The 23,452-nt window shown below is 41.3% G+C and overlaps 1 protein-coding gene across 2 annotated transcripts; it reads left to right on the top strand.

Annotated features, from left to right (window-relative positions):
• The first annotated feature begins 1,175 nt into the window (after nucleotides 1-1,175).
• Nucleotides 1,176-23,036, top strand: epn2 (epsin 2). Of its 2 annotated transcripts, none has more exons than XM_053612832.1 (9): nucleotides 1,176-1,454; nucleotides 7,929-8,796; nucleotides 15,264-15,376; nucleotides 18,644-18,739; nucleotides 19,090-19,222; nucleotides 20,390-20,557; nucleotides 20,821-20,907; nucleotides 21,063-21,254; nucleotides 21,447-23,036. In XM_053612832.1, exons 2-9 carry the CDS (start codon nucleotides 8,202-8,204, stop codon nucleotides 21,803-21,805), a joined length of 1,743 nt encoding a protein of 580 aa, XP_053468807.1. In that variant the 5' UTR covers nucleotides 1,176-1,454; nucleotides 7,929-8,201; the 3' UTR covers nucleotides 21,806-23,036. The 2 variants fall into 2 exon arrangements, with proteins under 2 accessions (XP_053468807.1, XP_053468808.1); XM_053612833.1 differs by having other exon boundaries at nucleotides 1,177-1,454; nucleotides 19,090-19,213.
• The last annotated feature ends 416 nt before the right edge of the window (nucleotides 23,037-23,452 follow it).

The following is a 23,452-nucleotide window of genomic DNA, read 5'->3' on the forward strand; positions in this document are numbered from 1 at the left end:
ACATGAATTTCACAGAAGAAGGGGCCCATACACAAAATATACCATAATTTAAAGCTCGATAGCTAATAGGTTGTGATTTAATAGCTCATTTTAATAAATATCAAAAGTCTAAAAGTTGTGCATCATACCCGACACCTAGATGAACACTTTTCAGTTAGGTTTGTGACTGTACATCATTCCCTTCAAATGCTATTGAGCTTTAAATTATGGTATATTTTGTGTATGAGCCCATGCAGTAATAAAATACACTGCAATATTTATATATGATTTAATGGTTTATTTTGTTAAATATCAAAAATCTAAAAGGTGTGCATCATACCTGACACCTAGATGAACACTTCCCAGTTGGTTATCTGACTGTAAGTCATTCCCTTCAAATGCTATTGAAGTTAGAAACGTGTTTAACAATCTCGTATGTAACTTTAGAGACGGTCCCTTAATTTCAGTATCTCTGCGAATATGGAACGTCCAACATCAAACCAACTTTATTCCAGTTTAGAACATTACCAGTTGAGACCCACAGGGACCATTACAGATTCCATTAAAACCAATATAACCATCAAAACCATTACAAATTCTATGAGGGTTTCTATTGTTTGTTTCTTCAGTAAGGTTATTGAAAGACTTCTATGTTAGTAAATGTGAGAGCATTTCTGTGTGGGTATGAGATTCAGCTAGTGAATGTAAGATAGATAGATAAGATAGATTTATTTTTATTTGAGTACAAGATGAATGGGGAATCTGATATGGGAGTGTTTTATGCTGATGTAAAACTATAGGTTGAATGTGTGTTTACAGTGAATGAGGTATAAAACACGAGCAGATTGTGCGGAAGAGTTTTTCTCAGTAGATGGCAGCAGCAGGCTGACCGGGGGAAATATGCCTTTCCAGTTATTTCAAGTTTACTCATAAATAAACTTAAGCAGCTACCATGTTTACCAAGTTGTGTACATGTAAAGGGTGAATATTCAATGACTTTTATTACACAGGAATTATGATTTGCCTGAAAAATTGAGTAACAGAAGCGGTTTGGTCACACCCTTAGCTGCTTACATTCTCTGTAAGCCGATCTATCAGTGTGTCCGCCATGTTGGATAAAGTGAGTGAGTGAGTGAGTGAGTGAGTGAGTCAGTCAGTCAGTCAGTCAGTCAGTCTCTCTCTCTCTCTCTCTCTCTCTCTCTCTCTCTCTCTCTCTCTCTCTCTCATATACACACACACACACCTACCTAATATACTGAGCTTTACTACTGGCTAAGCTAGAACACACGGCGACGTGTAGCCCGCCTGTCTGCTCTCCACATAAACACTAACAGAGCCTGGGCAAGCTACTCTTATAAACTTCAGTACATCTTAACAAGCACTTTTACTTTCTACACTTCTCCCCTCCTGGTATGCATGCCGGGTATTATCCCCGGGAGAATACTGAATACTGAAACAACACCACTGGAGCATTGGTAAGTTATTGTTTTGTTTTTCTAGCTGGTTCTCTCTCTCTGTGTGTTATCTTGACTCCCAGTTTTTTTTTTGGTGATATCTCCACAAAGCACCAAGCAGCCTTCAGCACTCTTAAGCGAGCTCAAATGAATCAAGTTAGCAAACTAAAACACCTTAAAAAACCGTTGGGTAAAATGTAAACTCAGTTCGCTTGGGTACTATTTTGCGATTCAGTATTGAGTAACACCTTTAAGGCGACCACTTATCCAAGGTTAGCTTGAGATAGCTAGCGATGTTAGCCGACTAACTACTACAACAGTTAACAGATTATAAACCGTCTGTTTATTTATAATCACACTCCCCGACCTCCTTAATAATAGACATATTATCATTCTGATGCTTGTTACGATAAGTAATACACCTTTTTTTAAAAAATATATATTTATCACGAAGATCGACGAAGCAATCTAATCTATTACAATGTTAGCAACAGGCTAGCAGGATGAGAACTTTTTCTTGCTATCTATCCTGCTAGCTAAAGGGCTACATGTTTACTAACTCGAGGGAAGTTGAAGTTTAACTACATTTTATTGACACATTCAGACATAGTAACTGAAAGTTTGGCGTGAGTTTTAGTGCTATTTTTTTTAAAAAATAATAATTACGTGTTAATAATAGCTCTGTGTTAAGATAGCTGGCTAGCTAGTTAGCACCAACGGCTAACTCAAGTGTGCTAATATCCTAGGTAGCAAGCTGGCTGTGTATAATGTCATGAAGCGCGTAGCTCCAACCGATAATAATGTTATCTAGAAAATTCCAACGTATTTTGCTATCACTTTCTTTTCTTTATTTGTCTTATCACCTTGTACGTTAAAGCGACCAGCTAATATTAGCTGCAAGCTTATCCGAGTTTAACGTCACGTATTTACTTGTTTAACCAAGCTAATAACACTAATCATGTATCTGTAGATTATTAGCAGTTCATCAATGTGTGCAGTTTTTAGACGACTTGTCTGAGAGCGATATGAAACCCAAAAAAAGGTCCCGAATGGACTTGTTTAGTTCCTGCAGGTGAGTAAACCTGCGGTTGGTCCTTTAAGATTAATCTGAATAAAATAATCAGCACTGAGTTGTACATTTTAAGAGTAATGCGGTTATTTTGGTGCCTTTGTGCTCTGTTTCTCAGAGTGGGACACACCCGTGTATCTCCTCTATCCACAGTGCTGTGTGGTAGGGCTGTTATGGTCGGAAAACTCCACGATATGGAAACCCGGTCTTAAGTATCGCGGTATCACAGTATTCATCCATCATGTAAAGATGTAAAGCGGTTTAAAAATATTACGGATTAGTTGTACAGAATGGCTTTGCTCCTTCCCTGTTTGCTTTCTTTGGACGATTTATTTGAGAACGGCTTTTACATACAACCTTTCATGGTAAATTAAATGTCCACCAGGACCAGGGGTAAGTTCCTATTTTACAGGAGGTCCTCTGTGACTTTATTTTCTCGTCTGGTGCGTCCCTGCTGAAAAACAAACGATAGAAACCATCACAGAAATCTTAACGGTTTCCAGTACTACATCAGCTGTAAACCATTAAAACCATTAGCAAAGGGTTTGCATGAAGTAGTAGGACGTATTAAGGACGTAGGTCTTTAATGGTATCCACTAGACGAAACATGCAACCAGTGGAAGGCAACAAATTACCAGTAGAGACCAAATAAAACGAATATAATTCCCATTATAACCATTACAAATTCTATGAGGGTTTCTGTTGTTTTGGTGTTTTCCCTCTGTCCTCCTATGAGAAAATTACAGGCCGAATTACCTACCGATGCCAATGTCCCAGATACACACATCCATGCTTTTCTATACAGTGGCTCCTTGCGTAGAAAACAAAATGTTTGACCGCTCCGACGTGCTGTCTTTAATCTCGTCACGTACGCATCGGCGATCCTCCTCCAGATATTAAACGTTTCCAGAGTCGCTAAACCGCTTCTCGTACACTTTGTGATCACGAATTGTATTTTCAGAGTGCTGCTGGAACCTTGTTTTTGCGCCAAACTGAAATAAGAGCCAGCGTCCTTTCTCGACTCGACACCGTTTTATCGTTGAAAATACAAACCTGCTAGAAACTTCCTCCACCTGTGGTAAATTTATTGCTGTCCCGATGCGAGAGGTTTTTCACTGAGGAGATAAAGGTGTACAATTATCACAGACATCCCTGTGAGAAATGAATCCAATCTGAACGGGGCTAATGTCCGTATCGATCACCTGGAGGTTGTAAGCTGAAAGAGTGAATTGCTCAGAGTGCGCTAGAAATCTAACTAGCGAGACGATGTGCGATGCTGCTTGGGGGGGGGGGGGGACCTCAAACAAAACCAAAAAAAGTAGATTTAGTTTAGTTCTGGCCAGCGATGCTATGTTGTTCTGTGCGTTTGATATGTCATGTATGATAAAGCTGCAAACACACTAGCGGTGACCGCAGAGGCAGCAACGTGACGTGTTTAGACGGCCGAAAGGTTCAGAGTTTGCCGTGGTATGATTTCGGGGTCTTGAGGATCGTAGAATATTTGGGGCGCTTGATCATAAATAGCAACGCATTTTAATCCGTATTCTGAATGTCAGCTTTGAGGCAACTCAGTAAGTGGTGTGATTTAGTGCCCGTCATATGTGGCTGTTTCCCACCGTATCATCCCGTAGGCGCCCGTATTGTTATACACGACATAGGGGAGAAAACAATATGACGAGCTGTGCGGTTTATGAACCTGTTCTGTATCTAAGACGCTGGAAATTCCACTCTGAATTCAGTAAGAGAAAATAAGACGAACAGGAATCTGCTCACAAAGGGTAACCAGCTGTTAAAACTTTGTAAACGTTTACGCTAAAGTGATCTAACCGGCTGAGTTAGGAAGAACGGCGACGTGCAGTAAAACGCACACCCAGCGGTCTCTGACGCTCATGTGTTTTCTCTTACTTAAGCTACACTGTTGATTCAGACTGCATTCTCGACTTGTTCATGCCGACACACCCACTACTTTCATCATCATCATCGTCGTTTAAGCAAATGCCTTATATAAAGAATTTTTTTAGCAGCTGTTAAGTTGTGCTGCAATGGCTTTTAGTCAGAGTTCTTCTACACACTTGCTTTGTACACTCATTTCCTCTCGCTGCTTTTTTGTAATGCCGCCGTGAAGGCTTGTTGGAACTTGTCGTATACATTTTTTGTTTGTCGAGGTTGGGGTGTATCAGGGCACTTTGTCCTTCACACCCGTGCTGTATTTCTCACGCGGAATTGTCCAGGTTAAGGTTCAGCCAGTGTCCTAGGCATTAGCCACCAAATTTGATGTGTTTAGCATACAACAGAGTGATGATCCTGGTTCATCAGTGAGAATGTAGACTCTTGATTGTTCTGATGGCTGAATGAAATTTTCTGCAGTGTTTGCACTTTGTTTTTGGCTTTCTGCTTCGGTCACTTGTCAATCCAGAATGGTCAGTTTCTGATCTGTGCGGTAGATATAAACTTCTTTCCTCCTCCCTTTTTTCTTCGCTCTCACTCATCCCTCAGATGGACAACGATAAAGGTTATCTACTCACTTTTAATATCATGAGCTGACAGGGTGGGGGAGTCCCTGTCAGAATTTAATTTCATGTACATTATTCTCACTGCATAATAAGCTTAACATAGCTAAGTGTTTAATCAGTAGCAGCTAGGTGGGAACTAGGACTGTGTGACTGGGATAAAAAAAAAATAATAAGGAGATCGCAGTTCTGCCGCTACACGTCGAGAACGCGATACGCTTATCAGTATGTTAAATGGCGAAGTCGTGATGTGCCAAGGTTACACATTGGCCTGCGAGGTTCGGATTTGGATCACGCAGTTCATCCAAACATACAAAAAATAACAAAACTTGCAGAACACAACACGTGAAAAATTTTGAACTGTTTGTTTGTGGAAAGCAAGCTTCTGTAGTATCAGTCCAACACATTTTGAGAATACAGTTAACAAACAATATAATGACTACGTTTACATGGACAGTAATAATCTAATTACTGACCTTATTCTGAATAAGACATTATTGTGATTAAAGTGTCTACATGAGTTGCTTTTAGAATACTCCTTTCATGTTCCTGTGTTACATGTTATAGAACATAGATGGATTAACGGCACACGTCATTACGTCCCCACGCCACGCCGTCCGATGTTCCCTCCAGAATATCACGTATCGACATACAGTATGGTACCGTATACAGTTTTGGGTGTTTTTATTTTTAGTTTGACGAAAGCTTCAAGTGAAGTTAATAATTTGTCATGCTACACGTGCAAATAGACGACTGCTTGAAGCTGTGTGCTGCATCCCAAACCACGTCTTTACCTACTATATAGTAGCCGAAATACATGTATTTCTCCTACTATATAGCAGGTAAGTACGCGGTTTCGGACGCAGCCGTGTTCTCTTGGTTGCCGTCAAACGGTTGAGCACTGCCGTGTGTGTACGTGTCCTGTCGCAAAATGTGGTGAAAACTCCCACACGACGTTAATAGTGTGATTAAGGTGTGTACATGTCTGTAACGCATGTCGATGGTGCGACTAAAACAGGAATACTCCACACGTCTTAATTCCATTTGTGTTTGCTTCGAATATGACTCTAGCCGGATTAAGGTCATCAATAATCGCTGTTTACATGCTAGTTTCTTAATCGGAGTATCGTCTTAATCGGGTTAATATCGGATTATTGTTGTCCATGTAAACGTCCTGAATGTCACCCTAGGAACACCCTGGACTTATTTATCTCTGCATATACATACACATAACACCGAGCTGTTATCGTGATTGTTGTCATTATACAGTACAACAGCTCTGTAGGCGGCAACGGGTTATCTGTAATCCGAAAATGAGTTCCCTCTTTGAAGTGTATGAAATGTTGGTATGGCAAGTTGTCTTTAAATTAAAGACTCCTGTTCCAAGCCTTGACTACCTGTTCCACTTTGCTTCTGTGAAACCAGAGATTTATAAGCAATAGAGGCAACAATTAATGATTCAGCACTTATCTGTCTTTCCATTCTTATAGGTTAAGATGTTTAATCTGTGACAGCATTTCTTTTGTCAAGCTGTCATGTCATGTTGATCTCCAGGAAAAGGTTTTGTCATGTCTGGGGTTGAGTAATCGGCGTTCGTTGCAGCGAAGTTGACAAACCCATAGCGCATCCTCGCTTTTCTCCTTCCTGAAATTTGTTCTGCCTGGTGCTTGGCTTCATTTCAGCACCAGCTACCGAGTTGACGGGTTATTGGCAAGGCAAAGACCTGAGCTGTTCTTTAGTATGGAAGAAGAAGCCACTGTGCGTCCTACACCCTCGCACAAACTGTGCCTGTGTGCTGGCTTCCTGCGCCCCCCGGTCAGAGCGAAGGCTTGTGCATCTTTGTTCCGCCGCTGATTCAGTCGCCCCTGTCTTCCTCCTGTGTGCCGTGACTGAATCGGTGATTAAAGCAGCAGATGTTTCATTAGGGCCTGTCTTTATTCATGTATACGCAGACTCAGGGATGTTGGGAGGGCGGTGGGTGGAGGGAATCGATGCCGAGGTCGAGCTGTACGGATGCTTGGCGGGAGTCACGTTTCGGCGATTTATATATTCGTGTTAATGAATTTACAAGACACGCCAAGGATGCCGAGTTTGGCTCGTGGTTCTAAGATTAACTCATTGTTGTCAGTAGGAAACTTTTGATCAAATAGCGTAATCGTGTGTGTGTATGTGTCGGGGGAAACATGCAGAGTAGATGGAATAGTTATCAGGTCAAGTCGGGTAAATAAAATATTAAAATCATGACCGAACTTGTGCATTGAGAAAAGCAGATCTTGATTTAAAAACTGTTATGTTGCTGTGTATTTGACAGATTTGGTAGAACCTGTGGCGGCCAGTCCTCTGGACTGTTTACTTCTTTCAGAAGTGGAAAGAACCATATGATGCAATGACTTTTGGGAAATGAAACGTTTCCTCACGCACGGATGGTGTCGTGTTACTGTAAGATCAACCACATCATGCATTAATCCACTCTGTTTTTTTATTTATTTATTTATTTTTAGTCTCAGTAGCATGTAGTGCGCGTGTATGTGTAACGTTTCACTACCTGGATAGGAGCCTACTACACATTCTGTTTGGAAATTGCACAGCTGTGACCTATTTCTCTTTATCTACCTTGGGGGTAATTTTTAACAGTGAGGGAACGCTGGTGCTGTCAGGAAATGTGCTTACTAGACTTGACTTGCATGTGCATTCTTAAAACAAAGGGCATGACTAATAGATTTTGTGACCTAAGATTAGCTTGTATGCTTTATATATCCAGATCAAGTTCTCCAGAAAAATCACAGAAAAGTAGTAATAAAATTCTGAACAGTGCAGCAGCATGGGATGTTTACTTAGTTTCTTCTGTAGGTTTATATCCAAGGATTATTTTGAGAATATTTCGATGTCTTGACTCTTCTTGGTTTTGTGTTGCAGGTAATGGAGGAATTCGCCATGCTCACTCCCTGCTCTGTGTGGAAATGATTTTAACAGGCACCACCAACTAACGCAGAGAATTGTTGACGCGCGTTTGGACTAGTTAAAACCTTTCGAGAAATCTGAGCCTGACTCTGAGAACTTACAGAAGAGAAGGAACTTTCTGGTTGTGTGGGGATTTTTTTTTTTTTTATATATATAATACATTTTCTTGCAGAATAAAAAGCTTTCTTCAGACTAAATCCCAAGGATATTACCACGCAAAACCGCACCATGCCGAGCTCAACGATCCGGAGGCAGATGAAAAATGTGGTCAATAACTATTCCGACGCAGAGAAAAAGGTCAGAGAGGCGACCTCCAACGATCCCTGGGGGCCGTCCAGCTCACTAATGTCCGAGATCTCTGACCTCACGTACAACGTGGTGGCCTTTTCCGAGATCATGAGCATGATCTGGAAGAGGCTGAACGATCACGGCAAGAACTGGAGGCACGTGTACAAGGCACTGACGCTGCTGGACTACCTGATCAAGACCGGCTCGGAGCGCGTGGCCCTGCAGTGCAAAGAGAACATCTTTGCCATCCAGACCCTCAAAGACTTCCAGTATGTCGACCGCGACGGTAAAGACCAGGGCATCAACGTGAGGGAGAAGTCCAAGCAGCTGGTGGTTCTGCTGAAAGATGATGATCGGCTGAAGGGCGAGCGCTCACAGGCCCTTAAGACCAAAGAGCGCATGGCCCAGGTAGCCACCAGCGTCGGCAGCAGCCACCAGATCGGCTTTGGTCGTGGCTCCAGTCAACCGAACCTCTCCACCAGCTACTCGGAGGAGTATGGCAGGTCCGAGGGCTCACCGGCGTCATATCACGGATGTAAGTTTATTTGATGATGAAATCATTTCTAAAGTTGTGCAGTTTAGCCATATATGGTATACAAGGCTTACACGATATTGCAAACTCTGTTATCGTAGCGTAATATAAACTTGTGTATTTTTATAGTAATGTAATGGTAATTTTATTGTGGTGATTGGTAGTTAATCTTCCACAACTGATTAAAAAAAAAAAGAAGACAAGAAAACGATCATTTCCACCATTTCACGTGCTGCGCTGCATTCTGACTGAAGGCCGATTTTTAACCTTGTTAGGTCAAAATCTTCATCTTTTTTTTCTCGGTAAAGCGCCATTTTTGGTGGTTTCCGTTCAATCCTGAGCTTGGGTAAGTGTGCAAGGCTTGATTAGGACAGTGTCGGGTTAATGTCAGTTAAAGGTTCTGGGTTACTGATCACAAGGTTGGTGGTTCAAGCCCTAGCACCACCACCACCACGACCACGCTGCCACTTGAGCAAGGCCCTTACTGAGAGCACGTGAGGTGTGGGGAAGGGGGTGGGGCTTCTAGGCGATGTCGGTTCAGGGACGTTCACACGTACGGCGAGTCGTAGCAACCAAGCGACCGGAGACTGTTCATTTTCAACGAGAGCCGGAGAAGTCTGGCGACATGAGCGCCAGCGAGCGATGGAGACTAAATGTGGGCATGTCCGGAGACTAGATGTGGGCGTGTCCAGTGACATGACAACGTTGAGAAAAGTTTCACTTTATGCAAATTTGTAGCGACTCGGTGCAGTGAGTCGCAGTGGGAGTGAAGACAGTAGAGCGCACGTGATCCATGATCCGCCATGCTGCTCGCGAGTTGCCTCACCTCAGTGGTGAAGAGCTCACACTGCTTCTCCTTCATGTCATGGAAATGATGCATTAATACGCTGGTGACTTTTATATACAAACGCCCTCCCTTTAGATTTAGCCACCCACTGATCAATGTTACTATGGCAACCAGTAGTAGGAACGCCTACTTGTGACTTTATAGTACAGCGACTGGTGACTTGCAGAGATAAAACTCACACGCTGCGTGTGTGAATGCGATCACTTGCACTAGCGTACGCTGATCGTGTAAAGGTTGCCAGGTCTGGTACTATAGTATAAATGTAGTAAATGCCCCTGGATATCGTAGCAGTGTAATATTATGTAGAGATGATTGTATTACGGAAGTGTATCATATAATAATTTTTTTCTCAGTCCTGTGGTACGTGATTTATTTCTGGAGCGACGCTTCGGCACTAGGAACATTAGGCTTTATTAAGCCCTTCTGGTACAGCCTAGCTCAGCTGTGATATTCCACTCAGTTCATGTCAATTTGACGTAAATGGCTAATAGACGATCTAAGATTTAGCGTTCTAGCCGTTTTAGGATTCAGATCATCACCGAGGCCGTGCAGCTGGCTGCTCATGATTTACTGTCTTTATCTTCTTCAAGGAGCCCTGAAGCTTGAACTGTGTGGAGCAATCCTTTATTTGCCCAATTTGAAAACAGGCATGTCTGCTTTTGGATATTATCTGTCATTTCGTTAGCTGTGCTGCTGTTGTCTGAGCGTTCTGAACCGTGGTATGCCTTGCATTTCACTCTCCATTTGCCTCACGCTGGTTACAGGAAGCCAGCATTCCCAAATTCCCCAGGGCCCAGTGCACTGCTCTGTGATCCTGTACAGAGGGGAGGAAGAAGGATGCATCTCTCTCGCTCGCTCTCTCTCTCTCTCTCTCTCTCTCTCTCTCTCTCTCTCTCTCTCTCTCACACACTCACTCTCTCACTCTCTTTCTCTCGCTGTCTCTCTCTGTTCCCCTTCCCACACACGACTAAATGCTTTTATAACTTAACACGGGGATGTCAGACGTACAGAGTTTACTGATAAGGTGCGTGCGTGTGCGTATCACGGTGTTGGAACATGATGAGCTCCCCATATTGCCCGATTCATAATTCTTTTTTTAAAATTTATTTATTTTGGGCTTTGTGTTGCTAGTATAGCATTTGACACCTTTTTTTTTGGGGGGGGGGGAGTGACTGGGTGTGTTTAGCATTTTAGTGTTTGAAGTCACTGATGTGGTTTTCTCAAACATGGAATATTAAGGAGAAGAACAAGCAGCTGAGTCATTAAAATAAAAGCGGGAGGAGGGGATAAACGTCTGCAAGAAAAGCAGGACTGTTAACAGCGGAACGGTCTGCATTCCAGTGGAAATTTCCGGGAATTGTCCTTCCAGAACTTGTGAATGGGCTTTCTGTTGAGTGTAAACCACACTTCAGCAGGTTGTTTTTGATTAGGACATTTCGCTGCACAAATAAGGAAAAACAGGCAGCCGGATATAATCTGAGATTTCTCCCAAACGACGTTGTCGTTCAGTCAGAGACTTTAAAATGATTCGTTGTTGCGTCGTGGATTAGATAAATATTTGAATAAAATTTCTAGACTGTAGAGTTGGTGCAGTTATAGCGTACTTATACTGGCCGTGTATGCAATCTGGTGTGTAGTGTGGTCTACCTGTGGTTCTAATATGAGCAGTGTAGTTAACCAAATGTAGCACGCATGTTAGACTTTAAAAATAAATAATTATTTGCTTGGTTTCGATCAGTTATTTATTTATTTTTTTTGAAGTCATATTAGTGTGTCCATGTCCAAACTTTGTCCCAAGTTAACCTTTTAAGGTCTCAGGAACTCCAGGATCCAGCCTCCATAGTTCAAGTTGTTTTAATATGCTTAAAGATGTATAACAAAATAATACAGGGTGGTTTGACATGGTTCAGTTGGTGTAGAGGTGTGTTTTGATCTTCTTAGATGTTAATTAGATTTCAGATCTTGGTTAGTGGTGTGTGTGTGTGTGTATATATATCACTCTAGTGGAACTGCTGATGGAAACATCTAGAACAATTTCCATCTGTCACGTCTTTGACTTCCAGGCAAGTCTTTAAAAAAAAAAAAAATATCAAAACATGCGGTTTTCTCTGTTTGCGTGTTCATTCCATTTTGTTTTAGTGTGACTACAGAGCTCATTTCAATATGAATCAGTGTATCGTCATGCTAATCGTACTGATTCATATCTGAGCTCACAAACATGGCCCCCCAACACTGGAAAGCTCCACGTGAAACGAAACTGTCCGTGTGTTGACGGAGCACTTTGGTGCGTTGGTAGGTTCCACACTCCTCCCACGACAACGATGTGTCAGCCTTTATGTTAAGGTCCGCTTCATTCGGAACAGCTCCCCGAAACCGAGGCGTCTGGACGGCCTGCCCACCTCCGCTGCGATTAATTAGCGGACAGAAACCAGCGGTCGGTCCGCTAACATCCTCCTACGGTTGTGAACAGACTGAAAGCTCAGGGCTTTCAGAAGTTCATTTCAGTCTGTTCTCAGATGCAGGTGCGACGAAGTATAATGAGCTCTCAAGTGAGTTTGGTCAGTGGAGGAGAGCTTTATTGATCCTCCTCTGCTTATGGAGGTGCCAGGCTGCTCAGCTGATTGCGTTCAGTATGAGTCACGTTTACATCCTTCCTCCATTAAGACAAGCACAGGAAGAAGCTTATGATGTAATATGGGATGTCACAATGATCCACCCCCACGTTTCCTCATCAACCTCAGCTCTGCCCGAGCTCTGCTTAGAGTTTCTCATCAATACCCAGGTCCTTATAGTCATGGAATTGAGAAACTGTGCCCAGTTGTCTCCTCACACAGCAGTCCTGCTTTTAAAGAACAACATGATACAAGCTGAATAAACCAAATGTTAATTGCTGTTTAAATGCTTAAATAAATGATCAGAACATATTGTACTAGGACTGCACAAATGTATTAAATTCATGTTTTAAAGTCCTTTCTCAGACCAATTTTACTCGAGAGCAGCATCGATTCTGCAGCATTTGTTAAAAAAAATAAAATAAATAAATTGCACCTGAAGTACAGCGAGTCTACGGGGAAGGGGAGAAACAACGTTGGAAATCTAAGCTGAGCAAATGTTAAAAAATGACCCAAATACCCACTTGTATTGCAATTGTCCTGAACAAATGTTTAACACTGAATGTACTGAATATGACTATTAAAATCCCAGTTACAAGCTACCCACAGCTACATTGTACATAGCTATGATCCACAGCTACTGAATGTGCTGAATATTTCAACCCACAGCTGCTGAATATTACAACCCACAGCTGCTGAATGTCCTGAATATGAATATTAAAGTCCCAATTACAAGCAACCCACATCTACATTATACACAGCTACTGATTGTACTGAATATTACAATCCACAGCTACTGAATGTACTGAATATTACAATCCACAGCTACTGAATGTACTGAATATTACAATCCACAGCTACTGAATGTACTGAATATTACAATCCACAACTACTGAATGTACTGAATATTACAATCCACAGCTACTGAATGTACTGAATATTACAATCCACAGCTACTGAATGTACTGAATATTACAATCCACAGCTACTGATTATTGCCTGTTCCAATTATAATACCTCGTTAAAATCAAAATTAAGTAGTGAGAAGAGAAACTGGAGAGAAGATTTAAATGGATTTGTTTCACTTCCTGTTTCTTTATCTACATGGTACTCAAACAGCAGCCTACACGTGTAACTTACAGCTAAACACAACAGGCCTCATGTTTTAAAGTGCACCTATTATGGTTTTGAAACATGCCCTAATTTTGTTTCAGAGGTCTCGTACAGTAGATTTACATGCATCCAAGATCAAAAAACACTTTAATTTGCTCATAATTTAAACTGCAGCATTACCCCCCCCCCCAATGTCACAAACGACTCGTTCAATGATCCATTCTAAACTATTCATTCTACACTCCTCCTTTCAGAGAGTATACTCTGCTCTGATTGGTCAGATGTCCCAGTCTGTTGTGATTGGTCTACTGCTGTCAGCGTGTTTAAAAAAAGAAACGCCCACTACCGTAACGAATGTCAGCTCCGTCTGTCAGCGAGCAGCCAATGAAGACCAGAGGCGGGGCTTTTTGTTACAAACCTACGTAGGTTAGTACAGGAAGTAAAGTCTGGAATCACTAACGACTCGTTTCAGCTGTTCAGAATCAGTTCCGTCTTTTGTGAATGAATACCCCGTTTGACATGCGCTTTGATTTGTGAAACTTTGCAGACATTTTTACATTCACAAACAGCTCTATAACACACTACATGAAAGGTAATATTAGAAACACCGTAATAGGTGCACTTGAACATATTTGACTATTTACACTGACATTTATCCAGCAGTTTTCATTATGCAGTAGTATTGTTGACTGGTATAGCCAGTTTCCCTTTCCTTTTAAAGGTCTGTGCATCTTCCATGTGCTGCCATGAACAGTGAAAATCCAACATTTCAAGCATCCCTCTCCAGTTCCATCGGTGTGATGTGCTCAGAGGTACTCATGGGAAACGCAGGCAGTGGCGTCGCCATTTACTAATATCATTCTCTCATTTTAATTCTTCATTCCACTAAGCAAATATCAGAATGCGTTAGGCAAGAAAATAGAAAGGAAAGTTTATCGAATTTGAATGCCCCAACCTTACGATGGTTATGAAAGAAAACTTTATCATGGTACAAGTCGAGATCGGTTTATCTTCCAGGATTACTAGGAAGTAAATGGATCAAGAAGGACTGATGGTCAGAGGCTTTATGGATTGGAGACTTGCATCCTATCGATCACTGCCACTTTACTGTCAGACAGCTTGGAATAATGAGAGTGCTTTAAAAGGTTGGAGCCGTACCACAAATATTTACCTCTGTTTCTGCACTGCTGTGAAATGGTGCTATTAATATTCCCCGTCATCCCGATTACATCGGGGCAAAATCACACGCATCAGACCACAGGTCTATGAGCAGACCTCGGCGAGACCTAGTTCTCTCGTTTGTTCCAAGCGTTCGCACCTTATTTATCCAAAATCTAGGCGTCGTGGTGAATCGTTAAAACGTGCACGACGTGAAAAAAAAAAAAAAAAGACGACTCTGCAGTAAGTTCCTCGGCTGTTGTTAATCTCTCGGACTACAGAATCCATTACGTGATTAAATTGTCCTGGCAAATCCTCCATATGTTTTATATCTGTTTCTCCTGGGTGAGTTTGTGCTTAATCCAGATCTGACGCATTATTTTATTTATTTATTTATATTTTTTTTGGAGTTTAATTTGGCCAGACAAAATTTTGTATGTTGGCAAGCTCTTAAAAACCTGGGCTGTATGATGGACTTTTACTGCTAATGGGTAGTCGTTTATGCAGAAGATATCCCAGGCATTTAGAGTAGTGAGTTGGTTTGGAAAAATAGTAACTAATAGTGACACTCCCTCACCCTTGTTCACATCACTTGTTTAAAAAAAAAAAAAAAAATTTTTTTTTTTTACGTCTTTTACCTGTTTCATCACAAGTGACGCGGCCTGCAGAGAGACGCCCTTGAACATGCGTCATATTACTGAATGTATTTATGTGTGTCTGTGTTTTCTTTTTCTTTTCAGCCACATCCCCCAATGCGTCATCGGAGCTAGAGCAGGCCCGACCGCAGACGAGCGGAGAGGAGGAGTTACAGCTGCAACTCGCCCTGGCCATGAGCAGAGAGGCAGCAGAGCAGGTGTGGCATATAAGTCATAGACACCTTTTTTTATTACTACACGTACACCACAGCAATCCTCACATATGTGTTATTGTTATGATTTAAATTCCATTAAAAAAAAACACGTCACTCGAGTGTTCTTTATAAAGGGTGTCGTCAGGTCTTTTAATGAGGCTTTAGTTTTCATTTAATTGCATAGATTAGATTTGGATTCATTGCCTTTTGCACAGGTACGAAGCAGTACAGGTACACTGGAATTCTTCGGAGTCAGATTTGATAAGAATGACGCACTAAACACAACATTACCAAAAAAAAAAAAACCCTATGTATATATATATATTCATTTAATTTAACATAACAAATTTAAAATAAATTATTATATAAAAAACTATCTAGCATAGCCAGTAAGACAATAAAAATTTTTTGTTTTTATATGTATATATTCTTAAATGCATAAATCTGATTTTAAATTGCGTACTGTGTGGTGGTGTTGATTTACATGTACGTTTAACTGAAGGAAACCCTGTACATGCTTTTCCAACTGTGTTTTTACGAAAGGAATAACATGACAGATATACGAGATTTGTTCTATAACACCACGCGTTCTTCCTCTTATACCACAGAGATTTGCCAACGATTACAAGTTTTAATGCCTATAAATGATTAATGAACGATAGTCCCTGTTATAGCTTGTGTTATTGCCCTTATACACCGCCGCTCCCACACCAGCCTTTTCTTTACAGAGAAACTGGGAAGCGCAAAGTCTTCTGAGCTGAAGGTTCTTCCATCTCAGGAAACGTACTGACTCTTACAAAGCACTGACACCCGAGACTCCTTCTGTAAATTCTACATAAACGTCTACTCGAACCATGTCACCGATTATACGGGTGTCTTTCTTAAACCGCAGCACGGTTTATTATTAGGCAGTAGATATTCCTGTGATGCAGGAATGAGTCCTAACACTCGAATCCATCATCCCGAAGTCAATGGGGTTTTGCTTAAATGCCTGAAATAAGGTCTGCGGTTAACATATTCTCAAGATGTTTTCACGTTTTATTCTATGACATAAAATACATCAGTAATACCCCACTCGTGATTTTGTTAAGTTTTTTGCATGGCTTGAAAAATGGCTAAACGGGACTACAGAGGTTGGCGGACATTAAACGTCATCGGGCCGGACGGGAAAACCGTTCTACTAAAGCCTCATTGTGTTCGTATTCGCGCTCGTGCAAACTATTCCAACGCAAACTTTCCAACTTTTTAGATTTATCAGTTGATTTTGTAGTGTTTTCTTTTTTGTTCAAATTGTAGAGCTATAAATTCTATCGCAAGCTTCGTGACGTTGAAGTCATGCGACTGTAGCGTAGATCGTTTATATCCTAACTTTAGCTTTTTACTTCTGCCGATTGTATTTAGGCTTCAGAATTCATAAAAGATGTGTGTTTGTTTATGAAGATTATCTCGATGAACAAAACGTGCAAGAATCATAAACATTTTGTTCGTCACAGAGTTTATGTTCTGCAGTCATCTAAAAGCCAGTGGAACAATCCTCTTGGCGTTTTTGTCGAGGGAACCAGGGTGATGCTAACTTCCGGGTCGGCCTAAGAAAATACGTCATCCCTGCAGCGCTCTGTTAGAATATTATTTATGGTACAGCTACGACTATTGTCCGAATCCATGCTGTTATCGTCATCAATCAGATTCAAGAATTCAACGACACTGTGGTATAAAAACGCTTGAAAAATGCCACTAGGCTGTGTCAGATTTGAATTTTTTTCCCAAGAGAAGGCCAAATTTGTGCAGTCCCTGCATTTCTGGATGTTGGTTAGATCTGATTTTACATGCATCAACTTTTCTGGGACTGAAGTCAAGTGTTCAGGCAGCCTTCTAAATGAACTGGCTAATTGATGACTTATTTTTAGTACTTGTTTGATAGTGTGTTAGTACTTATTGAGTAGTGCCTTGGGCAGTTCAGAGGGGATTTTTGTATACACACTGACAGGCAGAAAGAACCGAAGCGCAAAAGTCAGATTGGTTGATTGCAGTATACATTTCATTCTGTAAGACATTCTGTTTGGAAAGGAAAAAGAGCAACATGACCTCCCCCCTGTGCACGCTTTCACTTTCCCCTGATTACAGATTATACAGAAATGCCGAGCTGGCTTTTTTTTCTTCCACCGGTGGAGCCAAGCCAGCGCAGGGATATTATTCAGATGGAGTACAAATTAGAGTGGAAGCAGTGCAACCACAAGTGTAATCACTGTTCCAAATCCCAGTTATGAAAGTGATAAAGTGGCTCCAGTAGATTGGACAGGAAGTGTAATGTTTCCTCTAACCCTGGAAGCGCTGTGAGGTTTGTCTGTAGTTCGCGCTCGAAGAGCAGTTGTACGGGAAGTGTGTCTGCGCCCGGACATCTGGGATGAATTTCCACATGAAAATACGAGACAGGCCCCACCGGTGGCTCGAGCTGAGGAGGGGCTGCTCAGAGCAGGATGTGTGCTGTAGGAGGTTCCTGCTGTCGGGACAGCATTTTTATTATTATTTTTATTCTTCTCCGAACCTTGGCCTCTGCTCGGCAGTACGCAGACTTGGCACTTTCCCCTGCATTTGCACATCATGAGCAATCTCCTTTCAATGCTGCTCATCTGCAAATGATCAAATGCTTTACATTTCTGAATTTTAATGAGTTCCGTCTTCCTTTTAAGACTTCCTCATACTAGGTGATCTGTCTCAAGCTGTCACACGGGTAAACCGACTCCTCTAATGTAGCACAAATTCCCCACGTTTGTCTAGGAATAGAAGTGCTTGCTGCAGGGGTCGATTTCACTTCCCAAATGTTTGACCAAATTCTCATTTACAGCTGCCAGGTTCAGATAAAAACAAAATTCCAGCCTATCCTCAGTTGCCCCCCGCTCCCCCTCCCTCCCCTGGCCTTCTGACTGCTTCCTTCATTTGCTTTTGCATACTGTAGTTTAGCTGGGGGTAGGGGTGGTGGTTTGGGTGTGCCCCATCATCTGACTGTCAGCCTGAAGTGCTGTACAAATGAATGATTCATGTATTATTCAGTAGTGCTTATGTCATGTCATGTTTTCTTGCATGTACACCGAAGAACGAATTTCTAAATACCATATATATATATATATATATATATATATATATATATATATATATATATATATATATATATATTATATATAATATATATATAAATATATTATATATAATATATATATAAATATAAATAAAACATAACACGATGCATGATGTCATTGTGCGTGCGTTTAGGAGGAGAGGATGCGCCGTGGGGACGACTTGCGGCTCCAGATGGCTCTGGAGGAGAGCCGTAAAGACTCGGTGAAAGGGCCCAAAAAGAAGAAAGAGGTAGGTGCAGAGTTCCTGGATTCACTGAGAGGTTGATGACTCATCAGGCAGTCACTCTCGTATGCAGCTAATGCATTTCCATCATCCCATCATGTCCTGATATCACATCATCTCTGATACTCTTTCTTTCTGACGATAGGTTTAGCGTAACTGTAAACGCTTTTTGCTTATTACTTCAATTAATGCTTTTCTCTCCTCCTGTTTTTTCTTCTTTTCTTTTTTTTTTCTGGACTTGCTCAATGTCCTGTGAGTATCTGTACAGTAGTGTAGTGAACGTTTAAGCTCCCCTTTAGTAGCAGAACACGGATATAAGGTCTAACTGTGCTTGTGTGTGTGTGTGTGTGTGTCAGCCTCAGTCGACTTTGATGGATCTGATAGATGCAGTCCCCGGAGGTCCTGTTGATCCATGGGGGGCAGGAGCAAGAGCAGCAGCAGCAGCCCCCGCCCCCACCTCAGACCCCTGGCAAAGCTATGGTAAACCTGGTGTGTGTGTGCGCGCATGTTCTCTCTCTACAGGGTGTCCCAAAAGTCTTCATACATAATGTCTTCCAATCTTTGTGTGTGTGTGTGTGTATATATATATGTGTATATATGTGTGTGTGTGTGTATATATATATATATATATATATATATATATATATATATATATATATATATATATATATATATAATATGTATGTATGTGTGTATATATATATATATATATATATATATATATATATATATATATATATATATATATAGCTTAATTTTCTGATTTTTACGCCTTTGATAAAAGAAGAATGTATTGAAATCATTCTCATGGCTGGGTCGGGAAGCTGTCGCAAGATCGTGATGGACTTTAACAGGAAACATTGCAGGCACATCACACATGACACTGCTGCCCTGGTGCTCTGTGTATGGAGGCTTTCGGGACACCTCGTATATCTCGCTATATCTTTTACCTTAACTGCTTGTCTCACACACTCTGTTTCTCTCGTTGCCTCTTTATCGTATGCTTTCTGACTCAGTGGCTGTAACTGGTGTGGTGTCTGAGAAATGCAGCGAGGCTGGTAGTAGTGCATTCCTGTATGCTCTAAACAAAGGGGCTCAGTATGCAGATTTGCAGGTGGAGCACCCAGCGTGCCCATCAACAGATCCGTTTCCTCTGCCTTCCATCTCAGCTGCCTTCTACAGAGTGTACGAGTAAATCTTTAACCGTATTGAAGCTTACAAACAACAGCCTCGTAGCTGAAACATCTATATCGGTAAATAATGAAGGAAAAGGAAACCGAATACTGACGTATAATTACATTTGTATTCGTTCTTTTATTCCACCAGTAGGGCTGTATGGTAGTGGATATACTGAGTTATATAGCCTAACATGTGCAACTATTGCTTGAAATTGTGCAAAGGATTGTGGGAGATAAATAATTCTAAAAAACTCTTTAGTACATCCAGTCTGTTAGAGCACAAAACATTCCTACAACTCTGCATTTTTTTGACTCTGGGCTGCTCAGCTTGCTTGTGCTTTAGCAACAATGCCCCATAACGGCCACAGGAATTATTTTGCAGTTTCGATGTACCATCAGTGCAGAGTTCTTGTCCTTTGTGCAGTCCCGAACAACGTGAATCGTGTATCAGAGTGTGTATCTTTTTATGTCCGTGCAGGTAGTGTCACTAAGCCAGCAGCTCCTGTGGATCCCTGGGGTCTGCCAGCTTCTGCACCATCAGTCTCTCCCATAAAGAACAGTGACCCCTGGGGGTCAAGCCCTGCTCTTACAGTGGCTGATCCATGGGTTTCAGGACCTGCCGCTCGTCCCAAAGCCCCTGGCCCAGGTACACACATTCACACACAAACCCTTTTGATCTGAATATGCAAGCATTATTATTATTATAATTTTTTTTTTTTTTTATGCGTTCAGCTAGTAATAATTTTTTTGTTTCTCGATTGCTCGGTTCCATTTTCTTTCCACTTTACAGTGGTAAAGAACTTTTTTTTTTTGTTATCCCAAACAATCATGAGTGGAGCAGTGTGATTGAGTCTGGTGAAATTTCTTGCACTTGTCCCAAAGCCTATGATCTCTGATTTTACCAAACAGGGTCTTTTGATCTCTTCTCCACATCAAATGGTACCTCTAAGGACGACCTAGATGATTTTGACAGTCTTCGCTCTTCGATGATGTCAGGTATACCTCTCACCGCTTTTAATCTTTTAATCTCATACATTTCTTATGCTTAATCCTTTCTTTTAAACTGTGTAATAAGCTAGACTTCATTCCATGGAATTTTTTTACACGATGTTGTACTTTTGATTGACCTTCAGAGTGGTATGCGTTTACAGGTGTTGGTAAAGGAAGCTCAGCAATGCCTTTACAGACCAGCAAGTCTGCCAGCCCTGACCTGTTTGACTTGCAGCCAACCAGAAATACCCCCGAGTCTTTCCTGGGTCCTAATGCAGCCCTGGTAAACCTGGACTCTCTGATCACCAAGCCTGCTCAACCAGCTCCTGTTTCTAATCCTTTCCTTGCTGGAGGTATGTTTGATTTATACCTGAGGCACGTACTGTGTGTAGCGTCGTTAGGATTTATGGCCCAGACACTATGCTACTGAAGACCTTGGATGCACTATATTTGGCTCTTGTAAATTTTCTTAGGAAGATTCTTGATGTCACTGTGTGAAATCGGCCTTCTCTCACTATGTTTCTCTCTCTGATGCCTTCTCTTAGGAGCCACCCCTGCCCCTCCAGCTCAGGTCCAGGTCAACCCGTTTCAGGTGAACCAACCACAGCCACCCACTCTCAACCAAATGAGAGTAAGCCCCATGATGGGCCTCTCAGGCCAGGGATTGAGCAGCCTGTCCCAGAGAAGCAATGAACCCATGCCCTTGTCCTCTCTGCCCCCTGCTGGTGCTGTGGGCATGGGGCCTGTGGGTGGCATGGCCCCTATCGTTCCCATGGGCCAAATGATGCCAAGCATGGGCTTGCCAGCCTCCATGTCAATTCCGCAACCGCTTATGAGCGGCGTGCTGCCGCCTACAGGCACCGCAACCCAGGCTACTGGCCCCACTAATCCCTTCCTGTTGTGAGGAACAATATAGGCCTGTCTCCTTCTCCCGGCTCCTTTCCTATAGTATGGACAGCATACTGTCATGTTCCCCAAACCAATGTGCTATTTTGAGACTTTCTGGAGTAGCAGTGGTGTTTACAGTTTTTACATTGGCAGGAGATGCTGTCTCTGGCGGTAGGTACCATAGAGTGATTGGTATTTTATTTTTCTAAATTTACTCGAATGGACTGCCAGCGATTGATTACTGTGTCTCTAGGTGTGACTTTCTCACCACTCTTAGTCTACGGTCGCATTCTGAAAGACAGCCTTGTGTTCAAAAGGGGCTCTGATTTTTAAATTTGCTTTGATTGCTCATTTTCTTAACGGAGGCTTAAAACTCTGCTTTCTCTTGTTTAATTTTCTAATTTTTAGTATTTTTGAAGCTGTATAATTGCAAGAAAGGAAGAAAAAAAAAGCTAACCCGTTTTAATCAAAACAGCCTATATGTTCTACCCGGTGCATATACACTATGTGTATTATACAGTACGTTATAAGTAGACACATTTTAGACGACACTATCAGTTTACATGGTAATAATGTTGATGTTCAAAGCAGGGAATTTGCACACTTTTTTTTTTTCTCCTCCCTTGTTTTGACTGTTGGCTCACCGTTAGTCCTTAGCTCGACTCTGATCCACCTGTTTATTATTTTTAGTGTGGAAACAATGCTTAGGATGCGGAGAATTTTATCCACAACGTCTGCCTGTTTGAATGGTTTCAAATCGAATGCATCGGAAGACGAACTTCATAGTGAAGTGGAGGGGATTTTTAATGCATGATGTGGAATTGGCTACCATATCATACCAAGGCTCGACTTTTAAAATAAAATTAAAGTAAAATAAATATATATATATATATATATATATATATATATATATATATATATATATATATATATATATATCAAAACCTCTCTTTGTGATGGTTTTTAGAGCTTGTGGATTGGTTAATACGGGCTATTTCAGTTCATTATGGTTTATTACTGCTGCAGAGATTATTCTTCACACAGCTTCTCACCTCGTCCTGGTGGTAACTGCTTGACAGAGCTAATTAATGAGCGAATCAATACTAATGACTAGTATTCAGTCAGCTAGCTTTTCAAAGAGTCTGAAATGAACTGTTTTAAATGAGCTTCAGTGATCTTTTCGGTTTGTGTAATGTTTTTAGTTATGATCGACAGAACAAAGGGAATTGGGGAATCATTTAGTTCACATTTTTGTCAGGTTCAACTACATCTGTTAATAATATAACGAATGACATTGACCCAGCGCAGTCAATTTATTATATAGCATACATTTTAATTATTAAAATATTCATCAGCGCTTTCCGTTACAGCAAGTCCATGGTGTGTATGGAAAAACTGATGTAAACGCATTACGCATGGTTTATTTGGTTGGTGGGGGATTTCTTGAGTAGGCCAGGGTGCTTTTTTCTTTTTTCTTTTTCTTTTTGAGCTATGGTGTAAAAATACATCAGATGTTGATTACCATGAAAGCATTACTATGTAGCTGTGGGGATATTCTTTAAGTGGAAGCAAATTTACAGCCAAATCTACCCAAAAGACGAGGACTTCAGCTCTCTAATCCCTTTGTTCATATCAGACGAACCATATATTCATGTACGGGTTA

This window comes from Ictalurus furcatus, chromosome 24 (assembly GCF_023375685.1).
Source record: "Ictalurus furcatus strain D&B chromosome 24, Billie_1.0, whole genome shotgun sequence".
NCBI lineage: Eukaryota > Metazoa > Chordata > Actinopteri > Siluriformes > Ictaluridae > Ictalurus > Ictalurus furcatus.